This window comes from Pyrgilauda ruficollis, unplaced genomic scaffold (genome assembly GCF_017590135.1).
Source record: "Pyrgilauda ruficollis isolate IOZ18807 unplaced genomic scaffold, ASM1759013v1 scaffold14, whole genome shotgun sequence".
Lineage (NCBI taxonomy): Eukaryota > Metazoa > Chordata > Aves > Passeriformes > Passeridae > Pyrgilauda > Pyrgilauda ruficollis.
Window position 1 is genome coordinate 3,400,713 of NW_024512543.1, and position 21,554 is coordinate 3,422,266.

Here is a 21,554-nt window from a genome sequence, read left to right on the forward strand (position 1 = left end):
AAAGGGCTTTCTTTTGTTTGCTTTAAATCAAGCTGAGAATGAGTGGAACAAAATATTTTACGTTAATGTTTTCCTTGCAGGGTTGTTGATGCAGACTTGTGTAAATTAGCATTTCCTTTGTTTAGCATCTGCCTTTAGGGACCGAGAACTTGAAAACTTTGAACATGGCCTGTTTTCATTCCAATAAACATAGCTAATAAATGAAAAACTACTCATAGTTGCACTTTGCTCTGATGGGTGAATATAGCAGGAGCATTAATGAACTTACATAGTTCAAAATGGGCGGCCACTGTCTGTGAGCTCACTGCAACATGACCTTCAATTCTGCCTGCCCTGTATCCTCTTTACACTGAACTGAGATACTCACACTAAAAAAAACCTGTTTATCTTCTCTGAAGAAGAGAAACAAGATGTGTTTTCTAAATCTGAGTTAAAAAAAAATTAAATTCCTGTTTTCCTTTCAGGAGGAATTGAGGGAAGAGTTGTGCTTTTTAAGTAACCTTTCCAGCTTGCTAGATTTCTAAATGTGTTGTTTTGGGGTTTTTTTTATTACTGTCATGTCTATTACTACCCATTTTTTTTCTTAATACTTTGTTACGCGAGAGGGAAAATGCATGAAGAATGAAGCTTTCAGCCTTCACTAGTCATTCTTATTATTGCCATGGTACAAACTATTTACTTGCTACGTGATGTTGCCACAAAAGGCATTCTAAAAAGGGCATACATAGTGCAATGTGTTGCTCGTCCATGCTTGGGTGTCAGAGAAGTTCATGTGTACCCAGCTGTGATAGTAAAGCAAAGCCAAAAAGGTAAATAACTTTCAGTCTTTACAGATTGTTGGAAAATATTTGAATGTGCAAATTTGCAAAATGAAGAAAAATATATTTTAAATCGTTATCTCAAATTGTCTTTTCAGCAGCTGTGTGTGACAGCCTTCCAGCTGTGCCCATTCACTAAAATAGTGATTTGACTTCTGTTAAACATAATAGGTGCGTACTTGGAGTAAAGAACAAAGTATTTTAAAACTCTCTCACCATGTGATCTCCACGCCATAATAATTCTGTAAAGGAAAAAGGACTGATAAGTGAGCCATGCATGCTCCAAGGAAGGAAGGAATGCAATGAAGGGATTACAATTAGTATAATCTGTGAGAGCTGTTTTGGTGTGTTAACTGGTGAGCATTGTTTCTGTCAGTAACTTAGAAGTTTGTTAAATTTCTACAGTAGCTGCCAGAACATTTTTTAATTAGAGCTGGAATGTGCTGGTGGGTAAAAGTCTTGAGTCAGTTCTGGGTGCCCGAAAAAAATGACCAAGATGGTGAGGATGATACCAAAGCAGGTTCAGATAAATGCATTCCAGTCTCTTGGAATCCAATCCTGGCAGAAAAAAAAACCCCAGGTTCTCCCAATTTGTTCTCTTGAGCATATTTCAACCAAGAATAAATAAAAGACACGAGACAACCTGGTAGATCCTTCTCATGCATTGCAGAAGCGGGAAGGAGGAGGTATAAGATGCATGCTTTGGAGGTCTGTTAGTGAGGGAGTACTGGGGACTTGTGTGGTCCACCACTTAAAAGATCTTTAGGAGTTGCTGAGCTGATGCCTTGTGTCTCAACCTGGCTGTTTTTCCTTTCATGGAACTGCACTTGCTTACCAAGAGCTTAAAATACGGGGGTTTTGTGACTGTTGAATTTCTAAATACAGGCAGCACATTCCTGCTGTTTATTAGCTACTGTGCTGTTTGCACAATTGTAATCACAAGGCAAACATCTCCATTTGCACTTAACATAGTCAGTGGAAGGGAAAGGGGCAGGAATACCTGTGGACAGGGCTCGGACTGATGTGTTCATTGTAAGGATCTCAGTTTGACTTTCCTACCCCAAATTGATTTTCTAAGACTGACAGCTTAGAAACTGTTTTACTTATATCTGGTACGGACTTAATGCAAAAATCCAACCCAAGCAGGGGTATACTGGCTCAGAACACACAGCCCAGTATACTGTTTCTAATGAGGGAAAATAGTGGTTTCTGAAAAAGGGGTGCCCTGCTGTTGTGGTTTGTCTGGTTTTTAATACAGTGACAAATCCTTGCTGGTTTTTCTGATTTTGGCTCGTAAGTTTTCTCTTTAGGTGCAGTGGATCTGGTGTGTTGCTCTTCATAACAGAATCTGCACTTTGATTTTTAAGAGTGTAGACAATGAAACAACTGTTTCCAAATACTTCCACCTTTCTACAGTTAATTTTAAAATTGCTGTTATGTCAAAATACTATTGAATGCTTATTGTCTTTCACTTCTATCTAGAAATGTTTCATCATGCTTTATTTTGATGTGGTTTGTTTTCATCATATTTATCCCTTATCCCCTAAAGGAACTAATTTGGGAGTGCTACACTGGAGGGCAAAGAAGCTGCTTTGAAAACTGCTGTCTGTAATGCCCCAGTGCTGTGTGTGACATGATGATACACGCTGGGCATGGCAGAGCATGGGACAGGGTTTTCCTTTAGGCAAGTTCTCTGAATCAGCTGTGTGAGACTTCTTGAAGGACTGAGTGGGAGGTGCCAGCAGGGTCTGCCAGCTGAAGCAGCCCAGCCTGCACTCAGACCTGTGGAGGCTGCTCCTCCCTCCCCTGTGTGCCTGATGGTCTTGAAGGCGGCTCTTTCTGGCCATCCCATTCCATATTCTATAGCATATAAAGTATTTGGGAGTTACTTCAAAGGCAAGAAAATGTTAAGCCCTCAACCGTTCTTTTTTTTTTTTTACAATACTACACTGATGTGGAAGGCACTCTAAAATGGATCCGAGGAAATGGGTACTCCTCTTCAGTGAGTTTCAAGGCCCACAGGAGATGTGATGTAGAGCTCCCTAAGTTTATACAGATCAAAGCATGTCCTTTTCCACCGGAAGGGTTCAATGCCAGAACCTGCGTTCCCAGCCCATGCATGAATACGACAGCTCAGATCTACTTGACTCATTTTATGCTACCTGACCCTGAAAGATCTGTGTTTACTCAGCCCCAGGGTGCAATACAGGGGCAGTTTTTCAACCTTGATTAACTACAGAATGAGACAGGGAGGAAGGGGTGTGTCTATCATAAATATCCAAAGTATTGAAGAAATACTTTTGAGTCGAGGTATTGAAGGAAGTGAAGCCTCTATATAAGAAGTAGTTGATACAAAACCTGTTATTTAATGACCAGCTGAAGCAAGGTTTGCTTTACCTTTCACCAGCAGTTTGACAATAGAATTCTTTGTTGCTAATGTTAATTTTGCCAAGATCTGTCTGCAGGGTTGTGGGTGGTCTGCATGCTGGAGAAAAGGAGCTTGTCAGATCTTCAGTGAGGACTGCTTATGGAGCAATTCTGAGATCACTGTCTGAGCGAGAGCCCCCTGCAAGCTTCTACCTGTCCTCCCTCGCATGAAATAGCACCTTGAATAAATTGCCTGCAGTAACAAGCTGAACAATGTGAAGTCAAACCTCAAATACCAAACTGTGGAACATGGTATTCTTGAAGCTAGTTATATAAAGAGTGCATGTCCAGGAAATACATGCAGCAGTAATGTCTCTTGTGAACCTGGACTCTAGTTTTCTTTCTTTTTTTTTCCCTCCAGTGTAATTCTGATGTATAAAATATGGTGAGGTAATTTTTTTTTTCCTGCTGGCTTTATCAGGGTTTTTTTTTCCCCCCCAAGATTCTGTTTCTGAATACAGCTTTTATTTACTATATATATATATATATATATATATATATATATATTCAGAGATTAATATTATTTTTTCAATTAGCACAAAGTACTTTCCTAAGTGTTCTGTTACTGTACTTACTTTAGGTGGACTGAAGAACAAACATACTGGGATTTAACTTACTGAGCCTGTTGCCTGATAGCTGCCTGCCTTTTTCCAAGAGGCAAAAGATGTACAGTAGGAGCTATATAGGTATATTTTGAAATCACAGCCAGCATGTTTTCTCTTTATACAGAATCAGCTTTTCTAACTTCCTGCAGTGTTTAGTCATCCGTTGTATTCTTATGGCCTCTGCAGGACTCTTCCCTGGGTTCTCTCCAGCACAATGTTGGTTTCAATTCTTCAGTGTCTTGCTATTCCTAGCTAAAAGTTATAAAAATGTATAAAGAAATTATTTGTTTGTTCCTTTTCCTTTGTGCATGAAAGTTGCCCCTTGATATTGGAGTCACTTAGTCTTACTGACCTCTGGACTCCTTACATAGCAACGAGTGCTTTTGTTTATTTGCTATACTCCACCTTGTATTTCTTATCACAGCCCATAGCTCTGCCCACATTCATCACCTTAATTTTAGTGAGAGTCGTGGAATGCTGACAGTACAGCAAAGGCTGTTATATCTGAACAGCAGCACTCTGAAATACTACTTCATATTAAACAGACTTGTCATGGTGGCTAAAGTCTTCAAAAATACAATAAACATCTAAGATTGTCTTTGGACACAAAAGGCACTCTGTTTCAAGGCATTCAGGAGGTACAAGAGGTCACTGCAGTGTTCAAGGATCAGGCTGCTTTACTAAAAGCCCGCTTATGTAGAGATTTAGGATATTAGGTTGGGAATCTTGGTTATATACCAAGGGGTCACTGAAAGTAGAGTGGACTCTTAAGTGCTTTGGAGCTTCTTTGGGAAAACAATTTTTTAGCAAAAAGTTACTATAAGACTTGTAAAAGTCTCCTTGTAAGCATAATATCCTATATGTTACGAGTTGTGCTGATCTCCTGAGAGATGTAGAACTCCTGAGAGATGAGTTTGTTAGATGAGAAATTTTAGGTGGTAGTTATTTAGTCTGAAGTTTTGAGGAATGTGGTTTTAAAATTCTGCTTCCCCCTCCCATGCAATACCTGATTTGTCATTCTCTAGCTGCTTATATTGGCCAGCTCGCTCGGTGGTGGGTTTTTGCTTTACTAAATTCTGTGAAATTCTTTCAAGATCCTTTTTAGACATCCTTTGTTTTACTTCCCCGAGGGCAGGTAACGCATCAGAGCCAGCTCGCTGTTTAACTAATGTCTCACAGGTAAGGAGGGAGGGGAAAAAAAACAGGGGAGGGAGAGCGCGTCACATTGGAGGAGGGGAGCAAAGAAAAATGAGCTTTCTTAAGCAAATCATGTGCAGAGGGACAGGCTGCCAGGGCTCAGGCGATTCTCGGCGGAGGATCTGCTCTGTTCTCTGCCGGCCACGATGGAGGAAGAAGCTGGAGTGCTGAAGGAGGGCTTCCTCGTCAAACGGGTGAGTGCTGGGCTTCCCCTCCGAGCGGCTCTGCTCCCGCATGGAAGCAGCTCCTGAGCAGGGAGCGGAGCAGCCCGGGCTCACGGCGGGGGAGCCTGCGGGGCGCTGGTCGGAGGGGCTGCTGCCTGCTCCTGGGAAAGGCGCTCCTCCGGGTTTGTGCAGGTGCCTCCCGGGGGAGCTGCATGAGCTGCAGCTGTCCACTGCCCACCCGCAGGCTGCCCTGTGCTGGCATTTCTGCAGAGGAAGGTGAATTAGCCATCGGGATTACTCAGGTGCTGGAAAGCCAACACGGCTGCACCTCGCACACCCCTCTGCAGGGAGCACTCCCACGGCAGCAGGGGCCACCATGGCAGGGTGGAGAGACAGGAGAAGTTTTGGGTCCGTCAGGATGGCTTGTGCCTTCTTCAGTGACATGTCTGTGCAGAGTTTCCCATTTCATATGAGAGAATGGAATAACGACGCCTTTTTTGATCCCCTTTTTGAAGGGGATCAAAGCAATGCAAACTTAAAAATGCTTTTGAAATAACTTATTTTTTCTATTCTCCTCAAGCAGTGCTGTTAGAAAATTCTAGGCAAAATGTGGTGAAAAGAGCTGAAAGATTTCAACCTTCCCAATACTTCTCCCTGTAGAATCTAGTCAATCATAGCTGGAACACAAGGAGGCAATTTAGCAAGGGGCATAAACTGCTTTTAGTACCAAGAACCTGTCTCAATGATTAATATGGTCCTTGATTTCATAGAAAAAAGTGTGATTGAGAGGTTTGTTCAAAGCTTTGCCACGCCTAGGGAAATGCTTCTGTGCAGTACGTGGCAGTGTTTCTGGTGCTAACATGAAGGTAATCCTGGTCAGGAGTTTTCCTGGCAGGGCTCCTGGCCACTTGGCCAGCCAGACACTGGCCAAATGAAGTTCTGTGTGGAAAAGGGGTTGTTCTCCATCCTGCCTTCTGCAGCAAGGGCAGAGCAGTCCCAGCTGCCAGTCTCCTCTCTGGGCTACAGCTGTACTTTTTGGCTCTTCAGTGACTCCTGAAATGAAATGGGAAGCCTTGGCACCGAGTGAGAGGAGTAGGTTATTGGCAGCACGCGGAGTTGTGACTGCTGGTACAACATCACCCAAACACACAGCTTGACAGGAGGGAGACCACAAAGAGGACAACTGAGGGACAAGGGAACCAGGGATCCACAAAGAAAAAAGGAGAAAGGGATGGGATCAGGTAATGAAAACAGAGCTTTCATAAGAAGAGAACAGAAGCAAGGAGATTATCTAAATGCATTATAAATGGCAGAATTGTGTATATTTATAATGCATTATAAATATAAAATTAATGTATGGAATTAGGTAAAGATAAATTTAAAAAGGTAAGGCGACCTCCTGAGAAAAAAGAACATTTTCCAGAAGGAAAGAATAGAGCCATAGCAAAGAACATACAGGAAAAATAGCCAAGTAACTACAACAGGTGAAAAAAGCCCTGAGGAATGCAAAGGGAAGGAGAGAACAAACCTGGGATAGATAAATTGTATTTAGTATGGACTAGAAAACATTGGATCTACAATGCCTGGATTTTAGAGACTTGTTACTCCACCTTTACTTGGAGATTGCTGGGTTTCCCCTTTATTTACAGAGAGCTAATGAGCTTTGATTCATGCCACAACTGGACCTTACATGTTTCTTTCTTCTAGCCGTGCCCACCCTATCCCAGGTGTCAGAGCTTCTTTTCCCCTCTGCTTTGCCTGCTGGCTGTAACGCTCCATCCCCTGTAGAAACACAAGTCAGCTTCTTGCACAGCAAAGCTGGACCAGACACCATCAGACAGGACTAAGCCTGCCAGTGCCAGCCCTCACTGGCTTTGCTGTCCTTCAACCAGACTAAAGAGAGCTGGGGGCTGTTTACAGAGGAAAAATAGGAGGATTTGTCTGTATTGTATAATCCATGAAGCATTCAACAGCAGCTTTCATTCAGTCTTTTGTCATCAAAAAGCATATTTCCTTTACAGGAAACAGTAGCACAGGGAATGTTTTGGCACAGGAAGTTGGAGACAGGTGGGATTGAAATGAACTTCTTGTTAGCAGTAAGGGTGGGATGTAAGGAAAAGCCAATTCACCCAGCAAAACTCTTGCAAAAACACTTGGCACGTAGAGCCACATCAAAATGACACCTCCCAGCGTCACTGGAGAGGAGGAGCTGGTTGCCAAGAGCCCTCACACATTTTGGATTTAGCCTGTGCTGTCAGCAGACAGGTGTGCACCTACATCAGCTCTTTGGGATAGTGTATGTGAGCTTTTACAAGAAACAATTTGTGCCAGCAAAGTTCTCCAAAGTTCTTGAAGAAAAAGCACAGCACTTTTCTACTCCTCTATGATTTTATAGTGATGGAGCTGTGCTATTTTGTTACTTAAAATGAGTATTTCAGGGAGGAACAGGACTCACAATGACTTCTTGTGCTTCTTTTCATACAAGAAGGCAAGAAGAAAATATGGTCATTTCTCCATGCTTGTGTTACAATCAGCTATGTGGACTTCTCCCCCTCCAGGGACATGTTGTTCGTAACTGGAAAGTGAGATGGTTCGTTCTGCTTCAGGATAAGCTGCTCTATTACAAAATTGAAGGAGGCAAGAAGGAGCCTTCTCCAAAGGGCAGGATCCTTTTGGATGGCTGCACTATTACTTGTCCATGCCTGGAATATGAGAACAGACCGGTATGACTGGAAAAATGTATCTCTTCTCTATGTCACTCATTTTATAACTTCTTCCTCTCTTTTCCTCTCCTCCTGGCTTCTTTGATTACTGCAACCATACCACTGGGGTGCTTCCAGAATTAGGCCCAGCCAAAAGCAAGTTGCCACTAGCAGTGTAACCAGGACAAGCACTGAATCCCTCATTGTGTCTCTTCCCTGTGCCCAAATGTGAGTCAGCTGTTAACAAAAAAACAACCCCACTCCTGTACACACAGTGAGGAGAAAAAAATGTAAGTGCATCGGCCCAACAGTGTGTGGAGAGAGGACATGCACAACCCAATAGAACCTTAAGAGGGTGGGGAAAAAGGGAAATATCACCTGCAGTATTTGCCTTAAAGCCTGGATATCCATGGGGTGCTCCCAGGCAGCCAGATCAGACTCCTTTTTTCCTTCAGTAATGGGATATTGCAGCTGTAGAAAGTTTTCAGCAAGAGGACTCTGGAAGAAAACATTCCTCCTGCGTTTTTCTGCTCTCCCATGGGTAGCAGCAATGCAGATTTCCTCTGTGTGGGGTATCTGTGTGGTCTGCTCTCTTCTCCAGGAGCTCCATGCATGTAAACCATGTTTATAACTGAAAACCCAAGGACTTGAGGGGGATAGAAGAGCCAAAAAAAATCACAAAAAACAACCCCCCCCCCAAACAAAAAAACCCCACAAGCAAACAAAAATAAACAAACAAAAAACAAACAAAAAAACTCCTCCAAAACCAACCCAGATTTGTGCCCACCATCCTTCTGAACAAGAATTGCTCTGAACTGCTCAGGTGGGATGCACTGTCAGACTTACTTGTGTCACTTGGGCCAGTGAAAAAAAAAGCAAAATGCAAGAGGATCGAAGTAGCTGAATGATGTTATTGCTTTGTCCTTCTTTCTCCACAGCTACTCATCAAACTAAAGACAAAAACCAATACAGACTATTTCCTTGAATGTTGCTCCAGGGAGGAACGTGACTCTTGGGCTTTGGACATCACTGGAGCTATTCATGCTGGTCATCCAGTACAGGTACAAGAACTTCACAGAATGAAGAACTCTTTCAAACTGCTAGAAAATATCAGCCTCCAGTAAGTGTGTATGATTTTTCCTTCTGTTGTTGCTGTAGTTTGCAAAGTGCCTGAGTTGACGCATGGGGAGGGCCAAGGGAAGCTCCTTTCTGCACAGATCTGCTCCTGTGTGGCCATGAACCCCTGCACTGGCTACCTTAGGTTTGCACGTACTTTAGCCAGGGAATGCACTTTTTCCTGACCATCATCTTTTGGGAGTATGTGGGTTCTGCACAGGCGCCTCACTGCTGGCTTGAATACTTTCCTAGTCAGCTGTAAATGATCTCACTGGGGACATGTGTAACCTCAAAGGATGTAACATCAGGGAAGCAACAGGTGGTGGCTTTGTGCCCTGTTGCTGAGTTTTCAAAGCTGATATCTGGAATCCAGACTAGGATTTTTAGGGTGCATCATCTTAAATAAGAGGAAATGGAGACTGATTAAGAAGCAGAAAAATTACATTCATTTGATTTGTGTTGGACAGGTAAATTGGGCTGACTATAGATCAGTTTGCAGTGCTCTGAATTGAAAGATACTTTGTGAGGCATCTTGTTTAGGGCTGCTATTGGGAGAATCAAGTTTTCCTGGAATGTACTTAGGACAGTGCTTCTGGGGGAGCGCCTAGAACACCTCCCATCTTTACGTGGGTAATCATGAGGACACCCCTGGCACTGACAGAAGGTATACAGCTATTTCTGCCTGTCTCTCTCATCTGCTGATGTTGTGCTGTGCTCTCATTTGCAGCAATATAGTGGAGAGAATGTACGACAGCAGCACTGGAATTAAGCTGACCCGCAATTTGGATCAGGGCAACAGATACAAAGAGACCTTCACAGGTACGTCTGGCAGGCAAAGAGCCACCTCACATCTGATATGCCACATTGCAGGGACAAGGGAGCTACTGTACTGCCTTCATAGTGGGATAAGCTCTGGTCCAGTGGAACCTGGCAGTGCAGCCAAGCTCTCCAACACCTTTCTCTCTTGCTCTTTGGATGTATGAAAGCATACTTAGGACCCCAGACTTTTGGTCAACTTTGCACTTCTCTGACAATCTTGGGGATGGTGCCAAAATGTTTCTGCAAGTGAAAACCTGTGTGGCAGGAGACCATCTGCCTTCCCTCAGAAGAGCACACTGTCTTGGTATGAGAGCTGCCTCCCTTCCTGCAGGTTCTGCCCTGGTGGACTGGCTCATCTCCAACAGCTTTGCTGTGTCACGATTCGAGGCTGTCACCTTGGCGTCCATGCTGATGGATGAGAACTTCATCAGGCCCGTGGGAGTCCGCAGCACCGAGGCCACGCGCTCCAGCGACCCCTCTGAGAAGTTCCTCGATGACTCCACTGCCCTCTACATGTTTGTGAGTGATGCAGCTGCCCCACAGGCACCTCCTCTGGCCCTCGTCACACACTTGGTTTGGGGTACAGGTGCACAGCATGCAACCAAAGGCAAATGTGCAGGCTGAGAAAGTAAATGCAGAAGTCTTTTCAAGCATTTTCAAAGCAGCTCTAGTCTTTTAGTAGTACTAACACTGGCACTTTTGCTGGAGCCAAATAGTTACATGGATATGGAGGGATCTACAAATTACATAATTAGGCATTAAAAGAGGTGTGTCCCTGGAGTGCAGTGCTGTGTCTGCATGCATTGGAGGCAGTGCTGTAGTTGTGCTACAGCTCAAGGCCATAGCACTTATACCCAGCGTGTACAGATTTACAACTGTAATTTGTTGCCTGTGAATTTTGGTCCTACAAGGCTGAGCAGCAGAGCTATAGAGTAGAATTTACTCATTATATATAAGCTAAAAACAGCTAAGGAAAATAAAATGGAAAATAAAAATGCAGAACTTTGTACTTTAAAGTCTGTTTAGATTCAAAAGAAAAGTGGAACTGTCTTTTCCCTATTTGCAGGCTGAGAGCAGTAAGAAAAATACCAGTTCCAAGGAAGAGGTCCATTTTAACATCTCTGAATTAAGTGGCACAATTGTGAAGCAAGGATTCTTAGTGAAACAGGTAAGCATAATCTTGGAACCTGACCCAGGAAGCAAGAAAAGGTACAGCCCTTAGGGTTTCTAAGAGAGTAAATGTGACTTGTACCATGACAGCTGGACAGATGTGCCCAGCAGAACTAACATGCCTGTCAGTACTTGAGGTCTTGCAGTTAAGAGTATCCAGTTATAAAGAAGTGAACTATGGAACTTTCTCAGGCAGGATTAATTGGATATTCTGTACATATTGAGCATATACTGAAAGGTACAAAACAGCATCGGAAGCAGAAGTACCACACAAACTCCAAATTCTACCAGACGTATTATGTTGCGACAAGCACCCTACGTGTGGAGACGCGAGCTTTGACTTCATGTTCAGAAGGCTGGTTTATTATATTATGACATATATTATATTAAAATACTACATTAAAACTATACTAAAAGAATAGCGAGAAAAAATTAATCAGAAAGCTAGCAAGAAAGAACAAGAATGAAATGCATAACAAAATCTTGTGACTGCTCACAGCCTCGACACAGGTGGCTGTGATTGGTCATCAAGTAAAAACAACCAACATGCACCAATCACAGATGTACCTGTTGCATTCCACAGCAGCAGATAGTTATTGTTTACATTTCTCTCCTGAAGCTCCCCAACTTCCCAGGACGGAAAAATCCTAGCAAAGGATTTTTCATAAAATATTATAACTACAGTGTTACATTCACTTCCAAGCAGAGCCACCGTTCCTTTGGTTTAACCTATCCCATCCAGGTGATGTGAACAGTGAGGATGTGTTGCTGGCCACAGCCAACTTTCAAAGCTGAGTAGCTTGACCTCTGTAGGAAGTGGACATTTACCTGTGGGCAGTCATCATGTACACTTGGGTGCTTTGGTGGTAGTGAAACGTGTTTTTTGGGCACAAGTACCTGTTGGCAATAACTGTTTCCAAGATCTGACCCTTGGTCTGCAAAATGTAGTTTCCAATGCTTGCTATGAACAAGATGAGGGTCAATCATTTTCAAAGCATAACACAGCTGCCTGCAAAAGGAATCCAACCTGCACTGCATGGCCACACTCTTACTCTGAAGCCTTGTACCGAGCCCCACCCTTAGCGTTGTGCAAACTGGATCACCAGATGCTTCCCAGCCCTCCCTCCTCCAGCTGCCAGGGCATCAGGAAGGTATGCAGGGATCCCCACAGGCTGGCAGGGCAGCCCCCATCAGCACAGGACATGAGGGCTGCCCAGGAGCTTCTGCCCATGGGTAGCAGCAGCCAGGGACAGCAGCCCGCAGCAGCCCCAGCCCCGGGCTGGCCCTGAGCCCCAGCACCAAAGCTCCAGGAGAGGAGAAGATCCCAGGGCCTGGCACAGGCCTGGCAGCAATTTGAGGGCTGCAGTGAAAGAGTAAAGAGCTGCATAAGGACCTGACATAACCCCTTTGGAGCACACAGCATGGAATTTTAATCTGAAATGAAAAGCAGGAATGAGGGATATAACACATTTGTTCCTGTCACTCTGCTTTCTTAGTTCTCAGCACAGGCAAGGAAGAGATGAAGGAGTTGTCAATGTATGAAGAAGAAGGATAAGCAGAAGGTCATGGGAATTACCAAGATGTTAGGAATTATTTTTCTCTGTTGAGTCCAAACCCTCTTTTGGTATTTATTTATATCTCCCCTACAGCCTGTAGGAAAATGATCATTTCAGGAGGTAGTGATTTTAATTCTTCCATTTTGCAGGGGCACAAGAGGAAAAACTGGAAGGTGAGAAAATTTGTTTTGAGAGCTGATCCTGCTTTTTTACACTACTATGATCCCACCAAGGTATGTGAGTGGGAAGTTACCATCCCCAGAAATCCTTTTAGAAATGTAAACATTATAGTGAAGATACACTTAAGTTGTAAATGTTTCTATCGCTCTGGGTTCCTCTATCCATTTCCAGGAATTAGACCTCTCTGGCCTTACCCTAGGAGGTTGTCCTTGTAGGATTTTATACCCCTGCATCTTCTGTCCTTTTTCCCAGTGAGATTCCTTTTTCTTAGCCGAGCAGCAGCAGTCGTCTTGGGATTGCTTTCTTGCTGCACCCTCACAGTCTGGGACCATGGTCCTGCAGGGTTTCTTCCTGGGTTGTGACCTCTCTGGGCTCAAATCCCACCATTTGAGGATCATACTGGTTCTGGGATTTTTTACATCCTTATTCCAGCATTGAATAGGGTCTTCTTAATGCCAAAGTATTTATAGGAATTTCTACTACTCAGTTTTAAACTTTCTCATCAAAAGTAGAATTTATGTTCATTAATATAATGATCAATGGGAGCAACTCAGATACTTAGGGTACCACAAAGCCAAACAGGATTGCAAGAACATGTATAGAAATGCTTTATGTGACTTTTAAAGAGAATAGAAACAACATACCAGTGAAAAGAGCTTATGGAGCCAGTTCATTTTTTGTTTCATGTTCCTTCATGGTTTTGGGTTTGGTTTTTTTTTTTTTTTTTTTTTCCACTGCAAATTATCCTTGTAAGGCTATAAGCTGAAACTGCAGAACCTGAAGGCAAGAAATAAGAGTGCCAGCCAGCTAGGGAAAAGAACCAGATTTTTCCCATACAGTCTCAGTGAAAAACAGCAAGCTAAATACTTACAGAAATATATATAATCCAGAATGTTATTACTGATAAAACCATATGTACATTTAAAGTGTGATTGCCTACCCTTATGCTTTTAACTGATCTACACCATGCCCAGCTACATCAGAGAAACATCTGGGACTGAAAAAATATAGCAATGCCTTTAACTACATGTTCTAATTGATTCTCTTGTGACATAGATGTTTCATGCCTGGAAAAACTGCCATTATGTCTCCAACTTCATAAAAGTGATGCATGTGCTCTGGGAAATGGTGACATTTTCCAGCTATGCCTTGTTTCCTTTTTCTTTGCAGGAAGATAACAAGCCAGTAGGTGGATTCTCTCTTCGTGGCTGTCTTGTCTCAGCTCTGGAGGACAATGGAGTCCCAGCAGGTGAGCACAAGCCTCTGAACTTTCATACATTTATATGTATTCTGTAACAATACAGTCTTTGGGTATGGGTTTGTATATATGGCTGCTTGTATGCGCAGGTGGGCTGACTTTCCATTTCCCTTTGCAAGCAAGGGAAGAGGCATGTCACAAGTGTCTGTGCTGCTGGGTTGTCCACAGCAAAGGGGACTCTTTTTTTTTTTAGTGTTATTTCTGCACATCTTGGGTGTTCTCTTTATATGGGCTTTTCTTAGTCATATGACCTCTGAGACAGTCCTAAGACTGATTAATATTCCAGAGTTAACAGACAAAGAGAAACCACTTTCTTTTTGGGTGTTGTTTAACTCAAAGTCTTGAGGCATCCTCTGATGCCATCCATTTCCGTGTCCTCTCAGCCTTTTCCTTTCTGACCTGCTAGAACCCAAATGTAGGGGAGACATAAAGACAGCAATAAAAAAACCAGTTCTGCTGGAGTATAGGCTTAGTTCAGGCATTTGTCTAGAGCCTCAGCCTCATAGGTAAGTGTTTCTTCTATTAAAGCAATTTATTTTATGACAGTAAGCACAATGTGTAGATATCAAATACAGAACAATTTTCTAAAGAGAACGTCTGAAAAAGTTTTGGTCTGGGGGCAGGGGCACATGATGAATGACAGAGCTCCTTGCTAAGAGGAACCCAGCTATGGGCAGGAGAAAATCTAATCTGCCGTGCAAAATGGTAGGGGTTCATCATTCTTTCAGTGTATAACTCAAGTAATGGTCTCCACCTAAACAGAGACTATTTTAGATGTTGTAGAGTGCACAGTAGTTCATACAATCTGTGGCAAGAGTGTCTATACTGTATTTTCATAGAATCACTTAATCAACAAATGTTTGGGTTAGAAGGGACCCCAAAGATCATTTAGTTTCAATCCCCCTGCCACAGACAGGGTTAACTTCCACTTAACCTGTTTGCTCAAAGCCCTATCCAACCTGGCCTTGAACACTTCTAGAGGTTTTGAAGAGGGAAATCAAAGACACAAAAACTTTAGATGTCTTATCTGTAATAAAAAGGAAAGATTTGATTCCCTAATTTATGAAATTCAAATTCTTCCCTGTGAAGCTTCATATCTGCCAGAAAGATTTTTCTCTGTGCACCCTGCTGATCTGTTGGGCTTTTTTTTTCTCTGCAGGAGTGAAGGGCAATGTGCAAGGCAACCTTTTCAAAATCATCACCAAAAATGACATTCATTATTACATCCAGGCCAGCTCCAAGGCAGAGCGAGTGCAGTGGATTGAGGCAATCAAACCACTGACATGAGCAATGTGGACTCCATGCCAAATGAGTCCACATTTCACAGCTGCTTTGATCATCTGATATAACTTTGGTTTATTTTTATATGTTCTAAAGAACTTAAAACCACATTTATGACCAACTTCCTGCTCTCGTTGTCCGGGAGTGTTGTTTTTCCCTGGATAGTCAATGTTCATTATTTGAATCACCATAACACCTACCAGGTCCTGGCAGACCAAATCAAGTAGATCCAGAATAATACCCCACCTTGAATTTATCATCTAACCAAGAGACCAAAACAGGTGGATACAGACAAATGGGGCTTCATGAAGAAATGCCGAGATATTCCAAGATGGAAGAAAAGGATCTTCTGTACAAGTATTCAGTCTATGTCTGACAGATCCAGGTTGTGCTTTATCTTAAAGCAGAATTGTCTTGCTCCTTCCCCCTTTATAAAGGGGCTCATAAACTTAGCTAGTTAAGACTGAAACATCTAAGTCATGAAAGGTGCTGGTGTCTGAGGCTGCCTTTCTTGGCATATCACACGAATCTTGTGCTAAGCCACAACCCAGCTGCCAGGATAATATGCATTGCAAAACAAAACAGGGGTCTGTCTGTCCATCCATCTGCTCTACTATTTAGTTCTCTGTTAGAATGGAAAAGAACAAAGGATCTTGTTCCTCACCCATATAGATTACTCTTATGCTGGTAATGTTCCACATCAGAACAGGATCCTGAGTATCAAAGCAGACCAGTGGAAGTTCCAGACAATTTCTGGTAATGAATATATTGGAAGAAATCCCTCAGCCATAAAAGCAAGACTTTTCCTTCTGATAATTACCGTAAGTCCATTTATGTTGGAGCACCATTTGGACAGAGAACTATAGTAGCAGTCCTCACTATTGCTTTTTCTATCTTAAGTCATTATTTTTTCCATTATTTGTCTATTAATCTTGTCTTTGATATCATTAAATATAAAAACATAAATAAAAAAAACCCAGTGCATTTGAATATCCTGTGCTTTTTAGAGATGTGATTTTTCTCAGAGGGCAGTTTGAGTAAATAAAAAATAATGGTTAAGTACACTATAATTTTAGATTTCAATATAAACTGAGATGCCAAAGGGTAAAATGGAATGTAGGAAGTTCTTCAAACACCCAATCAGCTGCTGATACCCACTTTCATAAAATTTCTTGTTTTATCTGAGTACCTTTTTCTGACAGCCAGGTTTTTTTTAAAGCCTTCAAAAAGGCAGCATGCTCAATATCTTCCCTGAAGTCATAGAGGAATTTGATAACCCTCTATCCACAGATTCATTTCTGTACAGATGTTTTGGTCTCTGAGCTGTGTACATAAAAGAAGTCCCATCATCACCAAAGCCAGAATATGATAAATGCTTGTTTATTTATTAAAATAGCCATGTTTTCAGGATTTTCCTCAACAGTTACAGCAATGAAATAACAGCACAACACTTACATGCATTCAAATATTTAAGAGAGCTTGTAAAGAAGTTTGCTAGCAAAGGTGCAGTTTTAATTACATGCAAGAACAAGAATGGGCAGTGCATTTTCAGCTGCAGATACCATGTCTTAGGGCTGGTCCAGAGAAGACTGTGAAATCCACAGCTGTCAAAACCTTTCCATTCTGGAAAAGCTGCCTGGAAGAGACAGGGTAAGGCAGGTAAGGTATTTATTGCTCTCTGCTGGAAGGCACAGATGTTTTGTGCTGACTGAGCAGAGCTTCCAGAAAAAAGCAATCCCCTCCTGATAACGTGAGCCTTGCTGGGGCCCATCAGACACCCTAATTCATTTATAAGAAAATCTCCTGCTTCTCTTTTCTCAGACCCACCACCTGCATAATGCCCAGTTCTAGTCACACAGCTAACTAACAACAGCCACCCACCTGGTGGGTGGACTGAGCTCTGCCACCTGGCATGCCTGAGGGCGTAAGGAGCCATAAGGATGTGAGATACTGCATAGCATCATAAATCTTGCAGTTTGGGAGGCAGAAGTGTTTCTCAGCAAAGGCTTTGAGATTTATCTGGACCAGCCATAGCTCTGCAATTGCTGTGAGTCTGTATGGGGGAAAAAAAGTGTGTTTCTCAAACATATCAGCGAATTAAAAAGATACAGATCCCACGCTCCAGAATCAGACAGGGGGAAAAGATAAAACAGGTCTGAGACAAGAGAAAGTACATTTTCCTCTGTCCTCTGGTGATATCCTGGTCTCCTTTTTTCAAGCCACTTTGGTAAGCTTGATGTCCCCTGAGATTCGCAAAGCTTTCACCAGGTTCAGAGGCTGAATGCGGTGAGTGAAGTCACAGAGCTGCCGTCCATCAACCAAGACTCGTATTTGCTGGTGTTCACATAAGAGCTCCATCTGCAGTGGAAAAGGATAGGCAAGGCTGTTGGAGATCAGCAGCAGGGCTCATTTCAACAGCATGGACTTAGAACTAAATGTTACGGGAAACCACAAAGCAAAGCACAAAGTCTACCAGTTCTTCTGAAATGCCCCTAATAAATAACCTACCCTCTTCTGAGATGATACTGCAGAGCTCCAGTGGGTACTCTTAACTATGATTAGAGAAAGGGATGCCTCGTTCCCATCAGGGCTCAAACTGTTGCTGTCTGTGCTATACTAGACAGCAGGTTAACTAGACTAGTTAACCTGGCAATGTCAGTGGCTGGCTGTTGGTGGTCATATACATTGCTTCTAGCTTTTCTCCCCTCCTTTTCTCTACACTATTCATAGTATCTGAAAAATTACCTTGAACGTGTCACCTGCTGTAAATGGAAAGTAGGGAATAGTCTTCTCTTCTCTTCCCCATTTCCCAGCAATTCGTGCATTTCGGGTGATGGATTTCTCACTGAAGTTAACTGTAAATAACAGCCCAACATCTTTGTTGACATCCACTGGATCACAGAGCAGAGTCACTGAAAAGCTGAAAAAAGATCTGTTAAGTGACTGGAACTTTCAGAAATGTGAAAGGACATGATGAACATGGCAGATGCTTATAGAGACTAGAGACAGCTGTTGGTTCCATGTCAGACTGAAACACAAGACTTATACAGGCTTAGAAGCTGGAGAAAGGGATGAGACTTGGCTGGTCTTTGTTTCCTGCCCCAGTGTCCAGTAGAATGCTAGTGATATCTAATGTTGCTCTCCTTCTGTCTTGACTGAAATCAAACCCTTCAAAATGTACTCATTTGTGTCCTAAAAAAGGTTATGGCATACTCTTCACCAGTGGAAGCAGTGGAGCTGATAGCTGTAGATGCAAAAACTGTGTAATGATGAGCACAGTTGCTGTTATCCAGATAAAAGACAACAATGAACCTTCACCTCCTGTGCCAAAACTGGTTTTTAAATGGTGTTGATTCTAACCCCCCACAGACAACCAAGATTCAGGTTGAGAATTGCACCACTTCCTGAAAGAGAAATGCCACTTGTGTGTTCCCTCCAGTTCATATTAGATAAGGGCAAGGAGTAGAAAATCTTGTCAGGGCAGTCAGAAAGGCCGAGCAGTGAATTCTTCCCTGACATTTTAATCTTAGTCTGAGTGCAGAAAAATTAAATAAGGCCATAAATTTTTAATCTGTTTGACTTTCTTCCATCAAAGAGCACATACTTCCAAGAAAGTGTCTGAATTTAGAATTGCTCAAAGCCCTATTATAACAGGTAGGAGCATGTATAACAGGGTGAAGCCCCCAGCAGTCCCTTCACCTACCTCTTGGGTTTGGAGTGTACCATGCCTATGACTGTGAGTTTCATGGTTGGTCTCAGGCCACCTTTAATTTCACCAACATACTGCTCCACCTGCAGGGAACAGTGAAAATGGTTTCAGTGGGTCATGCTGTGGGTAAACCAGCTTTAACAGCTGGTTTGATTACCTGATATAACTTGGGCTTATTTTTATATGTTCTAAAGAACTTAAAAGTATTTCCATCTCAAAGTACTTCTTGCATTCTGATGACACAATAAATCTGGTAACAGCACTCCAGTTGCTCTGGTCACAGCAGATGAGAAGCTTTGTGGCAGCATAATGTGTGGTGCAGACTCTGCTTGAACCTACTCTGTCCTGCCACATCAAATTTGCTACCAGATTTTGGTGGGCTAACTTGGCACCATCGGGCCTTACACCAGGCCAGGCAGGCTCTGTCCTCCACTGCTGACCACATCCTCACAGGCAATCCCAGTCCTTTTGTGACAGTGACTTTGAAAAGTCACACTTTTCCAGAGGCAATGAATGGCTTCTTGGTGGATCTGCTTTTGTCCTGTTCACAGAGACCTGTAGTTGCAAGCTGCACCCAAAGATCTGAGCTACTTTTGCTTTTTCCAAGCAATTCTCTAACAGCTCTGATGGTCAGTGGAGGAACTAATACAGGCCAGAGCTGACATGGAAATATTAAAGAGAGAGACCTTGGAAACAACTGATAGGGATGTTTTGAGGCTTCATCTTCAGAAACAGCTTTAAAATGTAAATTTTAGAATACTACAGCATGTAATCACTCCCTCTGCAGATTCACTTAGAAAGAAGCTGCTGTAAAACACTAAATGTTATTAGCACTTGCATAACACTGATAATATTCCAAGGCAAGGCACAACAGACCCTGTCTGAGATAAAAAGAGCTTTATCGTTCCAGTGTTCCAAGGTAAAAATTCAGACGGTTTTGCTAGAAAACCTGCACAATATATGCACACAAATTCAAGATAAAAAATGTTTTTCCTGTACCTCATTTCCTAATTTTACTGTACCAGTTGTGTCTTCTGCTAAGATGACTTTATACAATTTATTTTCCCACTCAGGTATTCCCATCCAGCTACCTTTATATTATATATATATAAAATATACAGATATATTAATAAACCTCTAATTCCTAACAAGGTCAATATTGGAAGAATAATTTTAAAATTTACCTTCAAAAATGACAGCAGTACTACTAATTGTTAGTGATGTAAATTTACTCTTACAGGAGTGTACAGGTGACTCCAGCAAGTATGTTTTGAACTTTGTAACAAAAGAAATGCATCAAGGACTTGATATGTCTTACATAAGGAAACTGCTTGTCAAGTAAAGAATCTAACTGTAGGGAGATACTTTAAACTGGATAAGGCAATTAGAAAGCAGGTAATAAGCATAAAAGATCTCAGGATAAATGAAGTTCATGCTCATAGAGGTCTCATGTCCCACTAAAGCTTCTTTCTTGCCTAGAGACAAGATACAAAATTGAAAGTGCACATTGAGAAATTGTTTATGCAGAGGTGCACTGTAATAAGTGCCATCACTAAAGGCACAGGGTATCAGAACTGAATAGCACGGGTGACGACTACACGGTCTCAAGAGTCACAGCTCATCCAGCGTGGCTGGAGAAAATTCGGAGGCGTGACTGCCCACACACCATTTATGTGCGGACACCTGGTTAACCTAGTTACAGGTGAGAAATACTCAGGAAGATGTAGGAAGTAATGGTAGAAACTCCTGCAAGCTTCTTGCAGAGTTTATGGGTGGGTCCCAGCATATGCACATGGGCACAGCTCCCATCCCGTATTTTCCATTCAGGAGCCCTGGGGACTGACTCGGTCACTTACTTTGGCACACCTCTCCTCTGTCATCACCGCTCTCCCTCTTACACTTGCCTCGCCGCTGCAGTCCCCGGAGCAGTTTTTGTTTTGTGTGTCAGGACAAAAGCAAACAAAAAGCCCGGAATAAAGAGAGGATGTTGAGGGGGGGGTCTTATCTCCGCCAAACACTGTCCGGACACCACCCCGCCCGGCAGCTGAGTCACTCCGCCTGCGCCTGGCCCCGTGTGGGGGAGGCTCGCGGAGAGCGCGGCGCGAGCGCAGGGCTCGCCCGGGCCCCGCGCGGGAGCGCTGGAGCCCTGCCTACACATGCGGTACAGGTACGGAAACACCGCGTGAGGGTGCACAGCCCGCTCGTAAGATACCCTGTGTACGTACGCATACTTGTATGTGTCATACGTACAGACCCCACGTCATTTATTTCTTGGTACCAGCTCTCTCCTCTCTCAAATTCATAACTACATATATATATATATATACACACACACACAATTTACAGCCTCATATACACACCTACATATTGGTCTGTACACCCTATAGATATACACCTATATATACTGTATACACTGTAGATGCGTGTATATATATATATATTTGCATATATGTACAGGGGTGTGTATATATATATGTATGTATGTATGTATATGTGTACCAGAGTGAGCTATATGTACAGGGTCGTACAGCTATACAGGGGGTACATATACT

General features: G+C 42.7%; 2 protein-coding genes across 5 annotated transcripts; one reads left to right on the forward strand and one right to left on the reverse strand.

The window, feature by feature from the left end:
* The first annotated feature begins 5,146 nt into the window (after positions 1-5,146).
* Positions 5,147-15,443, forward strand: PLEK2 (pleckstrin 2). Its single transcript, XM_041460050.1, has 10 exons — positions 5,147-5,241; positions 7,770-7,934; positions 8,852-9,033; positions 9,757-9,848; positions 10,180-10,367; positions 10,915-11,016; positions 12,724-12,807; positions 13,925-14,003; positions 15,172-15,330; positions 15,403-15,443. The coding sequence occupies exons 1-9, from the start codon at positions 5,194-5,196 to the stop codon at positions 15,297-15,299; spliced, it is 1,068 nt and encodes a 355-aa protein (XP_041315984.1). The 5' UTR covers positions 5,147-5,193; the 3' UTR covers positions 15,300-15,330; positions 15,403-15,443.
* Positions 15,444-16,657: 1,214 nt separating this feature from the next.
* Positions 16,658-21,175, reverse strand: LOC121349583 (galectin-related protein A-like). Of its 4 annotated transcripts, none has more exons than XR_005954559.1 (5): positions 20,859-21,172; positions 18,997-19,085; positions 18,039-18,213; positions 17,175-17,651; positions 16,658-16,929 (listed from the first exon to the last, which is right to left on the reverse strand). XR_005954559.1 is itself a non-coding variant. In XM_041460171.1 (5 exons), exons 1-4 carry the CDS (start codon positions 20,880-20,882, stop codon positions 17,508-17,510), a joined length of 432 nt encoding a protein of 143 aa, XP_041316105.1. In that variant the 5' UTR covers positions 20,883-21,175; the 3' UTR covers positions 16,658-16,929; positions 17,468-17,507. The 4 variants fall into 4 exon arrangements, 3 of the variants coding, with proteins under 3 accessions (XP_041316105.1, XP_041316103.1, XP_041316102.1); XM_041460171.1 differs by having other exon boundaries at positions 17,468-17,651; positions 20,859-21,175; XM_041460169.1 differs by having other exon boundaries at positions 16,658-17,346; positions 17,468-17,651; positions 20,859-21,175.
* Positions 21,176-21,554: the final 379 nt, after the last annotated feature.

What these genes read in the sequence shown, in the direction of transcription:
- PLEK2 (XM_041460050.1), top strand. Translation starts at nt 5,194, where the DNA reads ATGGAGGAAGAAGCTGGAGTGCTGAAGGAGGGCTTCCTCGTCAAACGG. An exon ending in CTAGAAAATATCAGCCTCCA is followed by an intron (nt 9,034 to 9,756) that starts GTAAGTGTGTAT and finishes TCTCATTTGCAG; the next exon opens with CAATATAGTGGAGAGAATGT. An exon ending in GGACAATGGAGTCCCAGCAG is followed by an intron (nt 14,004 to 15,171) that starts GTGAGCACAAGC and finishes TTTTCTCTGCAG; the next exon opens with GAGTGAAGGGCAATGTGCAA.
- LOC121349583 (XM_041460171.1), bottom strand. Translation starts at nt 20,882, where the DNA reads ATGACAGAGGAGAGGTGTGCCAAA. An exon ending in CAGAGGAGAGGTGTGCCAAA is followed by an intron (nt 19,086 to 20,858) that starts GTAAGTGACCGA and finishes TGTTCCCTGCAG; the next exon opens with GTGGAGCAGTATGTTGGTGA. An exon ending in GTACACTCCAAACCCAAGAG is followed by an intron (nt 18,214 to 18,996) that starts GTAGGTGAAGGG and finishes ATCTTTTTTCAG; the next exon opens with CTTTTCAGTGACTCTGCTCT.